Source organism: Malaya genurostris, chromosome 3, assembly GCF_030247185.1.
Source record: "Malaya genurostris strain Urasoe2022 chromosome 3, Malgen_1.1, whole genome shotgun sequence".
NCBI lineage: Eukaryota > Metazoa > Arthropoda > Insecta > Diptera > Culicidae > Malaya > Malaya genurostris.
The window spans coordinates 226,951,837-226,963,074 of record NC_080572.1 but is presented as its reverse complement, the minus strand read 5'-3'; the positions used below and the strand labels follow the sequence as shown (position 1 = coordinate 226,963,074).

Here is an 11,238-nt window from a genome sequence, read left to right as displayed (position 1 = left end):
AAATATACAATGTAAATGTAAATATTGACAAATATTACAAAAAAAATATTTTCAACATAAAAATCAAAAATGAAAGCGATGACTTGTACATTTTTTGCTCCAAATTGTTAGAATCATTATCATAAAGATTGTTTTGATGAATAAAATTATGTATTCTCTTAAAGCAACTAAAAAAATTGGTAGAAATACATTCAATTTCTATCAGCGGAAATATATTGCCTAAAAATTTCAAGCCAGAACAGTTACGTTATTGATTAATATAATTTATAATTTTTTATATTTTGAAATCAATTTACATATAAAGCAAACTCAATTGATATCTACTACAATTTTGAATTTGTCCAACATTTCCGTAGAATCTAAAAAATCGGTGCAGGATCGGAAATTTCAGTTATGCCTTCAACGTTTCAGTATACACTCTAACCTCAATTTACGCGCAAAGTCGTGGGTGCGTAAATTAAATTTCGCGTAAATTGAGATTTTATTGTATCGAAATATGTTTTCATACTTCTATTGTTTGCAATCAATAGAAACTATAATTCTTAGAGACTCATAATTTTAATTTCACCAATAGATTTTTAGTTTTTAGATAAAACGGAAATTCTTAATATTTGCGATGGCTTTGTACAATAAGAAAGTAGAACTTGAACTGAGTATTTTACATACTAACCCATCGCAAAAGAAATCAACTACTATTTAGGAAAAAATATTGTTTGATTTTGTTTCAAAAAGATCTCAAGAAATTAGGTGAAATTTCATAAAAGTTTCCTATGATGCCTGAGAGTTTTCGTCTACGAAAAAAAAATCTAAATTGATTGGTTCATGTTTTAGGAACAAATGTAACAGTTTTGGTGGTATACTATTTTGCTGTTTATTTCGCATAATCAGAAAGCAGTAAGATTCCCATGGCTTCGAGTCATTGGTTCTAGCCGTTGTTGTAAACATTGCTTGATTTATATTTCGCTCTTCATCAAAGCAGTTGTGATGAAGGGATGCACAAAGAGCTTGCGAGACAATGGGCCGTATGAATAAAATGTAGTAAAGTCTGTTGTTTGTAGTATCTTCTCAAAAACAAAGTCCACAGAGTATAACGCGTTTTGGTATGAATAAAAAACAAGTTCGAACATGCAGTTAATGCTAATGAATTTAAGCATTTACTGCATACTAATTAAGTATATAAAAAGTGTATTTTTTGTTATATTTGTCAATATTTACATTTACACTGTATATTTTCAGGTTGTTTTTGATGGTGCAAAAACGTCAGCTTAGCATAAATTGTAGCTGGGTTGACTAGCAATCGAATAATCTATAATATAAAAACATATAGGTCATCGCTTTGAATTCAGAGATATTTACGACCATTGTAAAAAATCCCATCTTTTGTGGTCTTCTGTTTACAGTTTTCTCTATAAATTTAGGTAGACAACTCTATTTTACGTATGTTTAGTGCATTTTATTTCTGAAACTAGTACCATTCCAATGATGAACAAATTTCGAAAATCGGTTGACAATCAACAAAGTTATGACGCGATAAATTTGAAGCTCACAATATTCAGTCGCGACGTTGATGCCAAAGGAAACAAAATTAGGTAGCAGATAGGGCATTTTTGCGCCTGAAAAAAAACCTGGAACGGGAAAAATCACATTTTCATTGATTTTTTCTAACCGATTGTCAATAATGATATACCTAAAATAATCTACGAACTGTATAACATTCGAGGGTGAAATATTTAGTGAGATCCGTTAAAAAACAGCTGAGCTATGATAGCTCAAAGTTATCGTTCCAACTTTTTTTCGGGCTTGGTATTTGGAGTGTTAAACATAAATTTGCACTCAATTGCATGCATACCTATTATCACAATCTAAAATTAGAATGAAAGGTCTTATAGTTTCCTAAAAAATTCTAGAACATTTTATCCGGATCCAATTTCCGGTTTCGGAACTGAAGCATGATAAGTGTAAAATTATCAATTTCATGAGTATTTTTTCACGAACGATGGTCAAAACCAGGTACAATTCTCATCAAACTTTCTGATACATTCTTCTAGTTTGCAGAACTTATTAGTTTTTGAGCATATAAACCTTAATTCGCCACTACTGCCCTCCCCCTCTTTTCTTGTTCCGGAATCACTGAAGGCAGTGAGGAAAAACTTTAAAAATAGAACTCTGTTCCATTTCTCAGCCTTGCTTGAACCGATTTCCATAAATCATACTGTAAAATAAAGCTCTTGTTTTAAAAAGTTACTGTGGAATATCATCCTGATCCGACTTCTGGTTCCACAATTACAGGGCGATGAGAGTCAAAGTTTTCAAACCGTCATAAAGAATGACAATATGTACAACACCGGTACGCGCAACATGGAAGAAGAAAACACAACACGAACGATGCGTACTTTGTTCTATGTCGTACACGCTGTATAAAAAACGAAACGGTTACGGATGTCTGCTACTGGTGTGTGATATTGGTAAAATACAGTGCTGCTGTTGATAGCAAATTTTATGAAAAGAACGGACGAAAGAGTAAAGTAATGTCAATACTACATTTTCTATGTTATGACCTACTTATGCAAAAGTAACAGAAACGCAGGTTCGTTTTGTTTGTAAGATTTCGCTTATTTGGTTTATTCTAAATAGAACATGATATGAGACAATAAATCTAGGTTCAAAACTGTTCCAATTTTTAGGTCTTTTTTGTTGTTGGCAAACGAACCAACTTCGGCTATTCCGGTCATCTGAATCCGGTTTCGGTAGTGTTGGAAATAGTGACCTAAAATTGCAAAAAAATATCTCACTCACGTTTTTTCAAGATGGCCAAATCGATTTTCACAGACGTAAACTTAGGTTTAAAGAGATCGACTTCTACCTTTCTCTTATCATATAGTCCCATTGTCCGGATTCAAGCTTTTTTTTTGTTTTCGATTATAGAGGTTTTAACCTTAAGGTCATTCACCTCTTCCGTCCAGAAAAGTTTTCTGACCCTATGTGCGGGGTTGGGTATCGAACCCAGGTGGGCTGCGTGAAAGGCATCGACTAACCCATCACGCTATACCCGTCCCCGGATTCAAACTTCGATTCCGGAATTACGAGTGATAAATTCTAAAATCTTCAATTTCACGATTTTTTTATAATAAGTGACAATGTATAAAGGAGCAAGCACTTTGAAACTATTCGGTAATCGCTTCTAGTTTGTAAATTTTGATAATTTTTTTTACGAGCACATTTAATTGAAATATAGCGGTTCCGAAAGCGATCAAATATTTTGAAACAGAACTCACATCGTTTTCTTTCAAACGAAACTATGCCATTCGACGGAATCCGTTGCGCTGAAAGGATACAGAGTATCAATATCGCTGTGATAGAACGACCGTAAATGAAATGTAGTATTTGCATCTGACTCTAAGAATTCCTTTGATAAGAACGGTTGTTTTACTGCCCAACATTACGACTGCTGATTTTGTTTTTAGTAGAACGTTATTTTTTTATTTTCAATAACATAAGGAAATCGATATTATTAACCAGTGTATCAAAAACTAAAATTCGCTGAAGATATATTTGTCTATTTTGCAGAGTGTAAAATGATTGATGTTGATGAATGCGATCGTAACACCGTATTCCAGAATACTGCGTACTAGTGCAGACGCGACACAATTAAAATCTGAAGTATCCAGCAGGAAGACAGATGGTAAATTAGATAAATGGAGTGTTGTCTTGCGGGAGGATGTCACAGAGAAGCGAATCAGAGTTGCACTACGTAGCGACCGTGCAAAGTTGAACATGCATGTGGGTTCTGTTCAAGTAAGTTGAGTTCTGTATCGTGTTTCATATTCGGAGTAGCAAAATTGTAAAAATAGGCTAACCTGACATGTGAAAAGTCCTGAAGGAGTCCCGTCTTTATGGTAAGTTTTTTGCAAATTTATCAAAAGCAAAAAACATGACTCAAATATATTTCGATTCTATAATCGTAAAAGTTGTTGTAACTTTTTTTTTCTGTGAATATTCTTAAAACAACTTTTTTAACACGTACCTGTTGATATTTGTTAGAAAACTCCGAATAAGTGCACTAATGATACAATTGCAATAAGCACCCCGCCAAAACATGTCTATTTTTAGCTGCACGTTTTAGGCAACGCAAGGCAAACGCAAATATCAATCTAATCATGAAATATCATCAAAATGCAATTCATCTCGTAAATACACTTTATTGCCTCCTTAGCCGACAGAAACAGGGAGCTTTGATTCTCAATCCGTAAACAAACATCAATCCGAAAATACATTTTCAGGTTTTGCTTTATTGTCTGCCAATCAAATTTTTTATTGGAAATTTTATTCTCTTTCGTTTGAATTTCGCTGCTCAGGTTTTTGCGTTCTTTTCTGTTTATTTATTAATAAATCGTTTGTTGAAGGAAGAGATCTCTTGCACTGTACACATAATTTTCAAGCCAAATTACTATTCCAACAAATCGGCTGAAAGTACCATCACTGAGCGCTGCTACCCTTCTGTTTTGGGGACACCTGCACGTCATGAACGGCGGCAATCAGCTGTTCTCCGGTCTGCACCGCCTTGAACGAAACTCGCGTGTCTTCAAACACTGGTTTCTCCAATGGACTCGCTTCCTGAGGAGTAGATTTCTTGTCTGTTTTAGGGTCTTCAATAGGTGCTGCTTCGACAATAATTTCATCGTTGACTTTCGGTTCCGGATTCGATCGCTTGACCTTTTGGTTCTGCGTGCGAGCCCTAGCTGCTTCGGACTGAATAATGTTGAAAACTGGATATTCAAATTTATAGAAAAATCCCTTCGGATCGTAATGTGGTTCCTCTTTCTGTTCCTGATCAGCAGATTCAACACTACCTTCTTCATTCTGACGTTTCTTGATGTTACGCTGTGCCTCAACAACAACGGCATCGTTGGAAGCAGCTGGACCTGTTCCCGGGGAGATGTGATCCTGGTAGGGAAGGCTAGGGTACCGGACAAGACTTTGATGTTGATTCGAAAGAGCACCCACTACTTCGTCATCCTCCTCTTCAACGCCATTTTGAACCGGTCGGTTTAAATTGTTAATCGGTTTTCCTGAGTGAACCAAGCTTGCTGCTTCCTCCCAAGCCTTCAAATGGGCGATTCGGGCTTCGCGAACTTCTGGTGTCTCGGTGACCGGTTCCAGAACAATTTCCGGTCGGTTATCGATCTGATGAAAACCCAGAGCGTCAGACCAGTACTGCACCACTATCTCCTGACCGAATGGATCCATGTACTTGTAGGACCCCCGAACTTCACCGTTTGTGTTGCGAGCTTCCAGTCGAGCTTGATTGTAGTCGGTATAACCGAACATGGCTCGCCCTAAGCCGTCCTGAAATCAAACAAATATAACCAACCGTCATCGTTGAAAGCAACCTAGACAAACCTGTCCGTGGAATTGTGAAGCTTCGTACGCTTCTTCCACATAATCCTCCGGGTTGTCAATCAATCGTCCGTTCTGGTAAAACTTGCCCGCTTTCGGATCCGGAATGTTTCGGAAGTAGCCCAAAGGCTGTTCGCCGAGAAGCTTCGCGTAGTGCAAGTCCAAACTTTGCTGTGTGATGTACCTTTGAGCTTCCTCCGGTGTCAAATTAACCAGTTGAATCCGGCCTGCGAACAGGAGCTGGGGTGCGGCGATCTAGATTTATTTGCGAGATGGAAAAGAAAACCGGTAAGCCAGTGTGGAGTTCGGAACATCGATTTACTGTTGGTAGAACAAACAGGTTTACTAAATTATCCAAATTGATTTTTTTTTTTTTTTGTTTTTTTTTTAATCCAAATTGATTGTCGTTATGACGGTTCGCTAAACTGATATGACAGAGTGGAATCAAGTTTGTGTTATGTTCGAATAATTTAGGTTGCCATCAATCAAATGCGAGTTATTTCAGAGCAACTTTTTATCAAAAGGTTTAAAGTTTTTGGAATTTGTTGGTAAAATGACATGCCAAACAGAAATAAAACCTTAAATGAATCGATTTTATTTTTGGTGAAAATCAGATTACCAATACGATCTTCTAGAGAATATTCTTCAACTGTCATTTGATTGCTCATAAAACGATATTCAAATCCAGTTCAATTTACTATTATCTTCTTACTTTAAATACCAACTTTTCTGAGGATAAGTTTTATGGACTATAAAACTTTCTATCAGTACTAACATGCAATTGTTTGCATTTTGGAATGTTTTTTTAATCGAGAAAGTTATCATCCCATTAGATCAAAATTTTTTAGTTAGCTGCTATGCACTATTTTGTTCTTCTGCGTTAATTTTTTTTTTCATGAGATGAAATTTGCGCTATAAAATTTATAATATACAGTAAATTTTATTTTGGAGAATTTGAAAACGCTTTCTGTGATGTTAAATAAAATATCAAAAAGATCAAGATTACACGTTTGTTGGCGTCATTTATAAATGAATCCGTTTCAATATTAATCAAATTTGTTTGAAATACAATGATTTTGCAATAGTCCTAGCGATGTAGATAACAACTTACACTTTTTATTATTTCTGATTACAAAACCTTCAACAAATCGAGAAAAAGTTTAGCTACAAACTAGAGCTAAGCTGCCCTAAGAGTAACTACGAACGACAGGACAGGGTGTGACTCTTTTAATCCAGCTCCTACCAACATATGCGATATTATTTCAGAATTAGATAGGGTAAAGTGTTATAATATGCTCACTTAAGAAAATATTGATATATTCAAAAATGTGTCAATATATTTTATTCAAGTTTATATTTCATTGAACTACGACTGAGAAACACTTTCATGACCATTTAGGGGTTATCCTATTTTGTGCATTGGGCACATAACCAATTTCTATACTTTATGTTTCGTCTTAGACTCGTCAGTACATAACAGTTTATGCTGAACTATTATGTAACCTAGCAGCTCAACATAAACCGCTAGGCAGACATAAAGTTTCTGCTACATACAGACGATTGACGATAATTGATTAATCAAAACACATATTTACTAAACGACCACCAGTGCGGTGAAATTTGATCATCAACTCGATGACACAAAATTAAAATACGGAAAAATAAATTGAAGATAGCTGTTCTCATTTGAGTTCCTAAGTATCACCAGCAAGTGTAAATCAATAGTTTTTGTGAAATACACTGAGGGGTGTTCCAAAGTATACAAATTAAAAGCGGAAGCAATAAATTTAGACACATTTTGTGATTTACATTTCAGTTATCAAGACTGGTTTACCGTTCATCTAGTATCTTCAACCAAGTGGAATGCTCACCGAGAGATCACTCACTAAATCGAAAGAGATATTTGTGATTTCATGGGAGCTATTGAAGGCACGGTTTAACTGAGTTTCAATTGACAGTGAAACGAATGAAGAACTGAGTCCTGTCCAATGAGTGTGTCATGTGTGTTTTGATACTCATCGTGACTCTTAAATTGTAAAAATCACTATATATGTATCAAAACCGATAAGATGCGAGATAGTTATGTGTAGAACGGACGTGTTGTGAGCCTATCAATCTAATAATATAATAGTAGTTTTCAAACGTATTTAAAACTTTAGAGTTCGATTCAGCTATCGTCGAGAAATTCTGGCACACGTTTTGTACGGTTAAGTCATATATACATGATTAAATCTCCAGGAATGCTATGAAACAATTTTTCAAACTACATTGCAGCTTTTAAATAATCCTTAATTTATCGAAGTTTGTTGATTATTTCCGAGAATTTTAAGCCAATGCAAAAAGTGCAGTTAGTCGCTTACGTCACTTTTGATATTATATCTCCGGAAACGGGAGTGCCAACCACTCGATCTTCGATCTTAATCACTAATCCAATAGTAGCTTTCAAACGAATCTAAGTTTGTTAAATTGATTCAGACATTTCTGAGAAAATCGAGTGGTAAAAGAAGCAACACGTTGTGTCGGTTACGTCACATATCCCATTATATCTCCGAAACCAAAAGTGACAACCCTTTGATTTTCCAATTTGATCAACAGCCCAATAGTAACTTTCAAACAAGCCTAAACTTGTTGCAATCGGCTAAGCCATCTCTGAGAAAAACAACTCGTTTTGCCTTTCTCATATAGAAAGGCTATACAATCACTGCAAAAACCGACTTTTTAACCCAGGCCCGGAGTGTATGTGTGTGTGACTCACTTTCCTCGGAGATGGCTGAACCGATTATCACAAACTTAGATTCAAAATGAAAGATCTTATGGTCCCATACAAAGTTCCTGAATTTCATTTGAAGCCGACTTCCGGTTCCAGAATTACAGAGTGATATGCACTCAAAACGTGAAAATTATGTCATTCACTTTTCTCGGATGTGTCTGAACCGATTTTCACAAACTTAGATTCAAATGAAAGGTCTTAAGATACCAAAAGAATATACCAATTTTCATTCAGTTTAAACCCTGCTTCCGGAGGTAGGGTGCTTAGTGTAAAAATGTCAGTTTCAAGAATAACTATAAATAAAAATGAATAATTTTTCATAACCTTCCTCTTTATATTTTCTAGTTAATTTCTCTAGCTAGCAAATTATGAAAGTCTATAGCCAAACAAACCATGGATAGTCCCATGATTTATCTACTGAATTTTATTCAAGTCGGTACATTATTTTTCCATTTTCCATTATTATTAAAATCTTTATAGATAATTGTAAATAAATTTGTAGGTTATATTAGTGTATGGTTGAATGAATCGAATGTCACTGTGCCGATATCCAACTTTCGGTTCCGAAAGTACCGACAATAATAATCGAACATGATAAAATGAATTTTCTCATATATGGATAGATTTTCCTTAACTTAAACTCAAATGTAGTATATAAATGTAGTAGTATTATACAACAGAAGTCTTCAAAACTATTTTCTAAACTTTTTAAATTGTAGTATTTCGGGGAATTTCTGCTGTAATATACAGGGTCCGCCATCTAACTCTTTTTTGAACTAGCGGTTATTACGACATTGGTAACCTTAATGTCACTTCTGATTTGACAGAGACTTAGTTTTATCCTTCCGCTGAACAAAAATGGTGGTTTATACGCTTGAGGAACGCATGAAAATAGTGCAAAAAAAATCATGGTAATGTTGCGGAATGTGTGCCAAAAAATCATATTCTCGGATGAGGCACATTTTCATCTCGGCGGGTATGTTAATAAGCAAAACTGTCACATCTGGGGGACGGAAAACCCGCACGTTATCATGGAGAAGCCAATGCATCCTCAGAGAGTGACGGTTTGGTGCGGATTTAGGTCTGGCGGCATCATTGGGTCATTTTTCTTCTAAAAAGAGGTAGGAGCCGCCACCACGGTCACCATTTGGTTCCAACAAGACGGCGCTCCGTGCCACACAGCCAACGCTACGATCGATCTTCTGCCACAGTCTTCGAAGATCGAATTATCAGTCGAAATTCGGATGTCGTTTGGCCGCCTCGGAGCTGTGATTTGACGCCGTTAGACTGTTATCTTTGGGGGCTGTCAGAGATAAGTGTTATGTGGATAAGCCAGAGACAATTCAAGCCTTGAAGGACAACATTCGTGCAGCCATAGCTGAAATAAAGCTGCATACAATCGAAAATGTACTAAAAAACTGGGCCGACCGTATGGCGTACTGCAAGGCTAGCCGAGGCAGCCATTTGAATGAAATCATATTCCACAATTAACTGGAAGGATTGTACTTCAATATGAAAAATGTTGAAATCGGATGAACCGTTTGTGTTTTATTGCATGTTTAAAAAAAAGTTACTAGCGGACCCTGTATAGTGTGATCGCCATATTCAAGCCAACAAATGTATTTTAGGTTGCATTTTCGTTATCATCACGTTGGGAAAACCTATCGATAACTATCTGAATCAATGCGGAAATTGTATGTTATAATCTTATAATATCTATGTTATTTCTTTATCAAGTCACAGTAACGATTGACATATACGCTTACGTATTTATAATGGTTTCACAACGGAAAATAAACCTTTTTTCAACTAGTAGCTAAAAGCATAGCTGTGATTAAGTAGAATCAAGTAACGATAACTTACAAATGATAGTTAGTTCAATGTTTATGACATAAAGAAACACTGTTGTCACCTTATTTTAACCAGTATAATATAAAAAAAACATGTTCGTGCTCTTGTTGCAACATCGTTTGGACTGAGCCGTATCAGAACTAGTTGCGGATTGCTACTTGGGAAACCATATAGCTGAAATAACAATTACAGAATTACAATTACATAAATTGATAGTTTTCTCCTCCAGTTTTCTTTTTTTAATACTTTATTCCATTTGTAATTCTATTCATTCCGAATTACTCACTAGCAACAGCGAAGACAATGAAGCAGCTAGACTACTGCACTTGAAATTGAACAAGCGAAGCTTCAAATTACTAGATACGATTATTCAACCTAAGATCAGTGGTCATAAATTTCATTTTCCTCTGATATTATTCGATTGAAACTGAAGTTTTACCGCACTGATCTTGATACTAATATTAATATATTGATAGTGTGCATTTACTTTAATACAACAAGGTAAATAATGTTTACATCCAGTTTAAAAAAAAAGTTGGATGCAATTCAATTCACTAAAGACAATAACAATGTGCACTATGTGGAGCATGAAAACATCAAGTACAACATACCAGTATATATGGAAGATAGTGCTGTAGAAGTGCGTGTGCATGATCTACCCTCAAGCATCTGTGATCCTTATATTCGCAAAACTATGTTCCAGGGTGGAGAGATTCTTTCTGGAAGAACTTTTTCCTTGGTATTCCAAATGGCGTACGTTCGTTACGCATGCGCTTGAAGAAGGCTATACCTTCTTATGTGACTTTTGGCTAAGATACAAGGGTTCCGTGCAAATCACTTATTACCTATGACAATCAGTTGGCCTCATGCCAATATTGCAAAAAGCTGTTCACTATGGTAAACCATATGAAAAACTGCACAAAAAGACATCTGCACAAAATGACAAGAGCGCTCCCTCCACACCAACCCCAAAAAACCCAGTACATCGGAGACAATCATTAGCAACAATGAAGCATCCTCCTCAACGAAACCATCAGTATCCCCTATAGAACAAGGTACATCAGCTGCAGCTAACAACTTACCCAACGTCTGGGCAAAAAATAACGATTATTCCGCCGACAACAGTGATGCCGAACCAATGGACGGGAGCGTAAATAGAGAACCACTGCTCCCCCTTCAACGACCATGAACGGAGGTTTAGGTAAGTAAGGTTACAAAAT

At 35.9% G+C, this 11,238-nt stretch overlaps 1 protein-coding gene across 1 annotated transcript in view; it reads right to left on the bottom strand.

Annotated features, from left to right (window-relative positions):
- Window positions 1-4,269: 4,269 nt before the first annotated feature.
- LOC131436212 (uncharacterized) overlaps window positions 4,270-11,238 on the bottom strand; it is a 50,101-nt gene continuing 43,132 nt past the window's right edge. The window contains exons 2-3 of the mRNA XM_058604826.1: window positions 5,401-5,652; window positions 4,270-5,346 (exon numbers count right to left, since the gene is read on the bottom strand). Of these exons, the coding sequence (XP_058460809.1) occupies window positions 4,477-5,346; window positions 5,401-5,652 (1,122 nt within the window). The 3' untranslated portion in view covers window positions 4,270-4,476. The remainder of the gene's footprint in view (window positions 5,347-5,400; window positions 5,653-11,238) is intronic.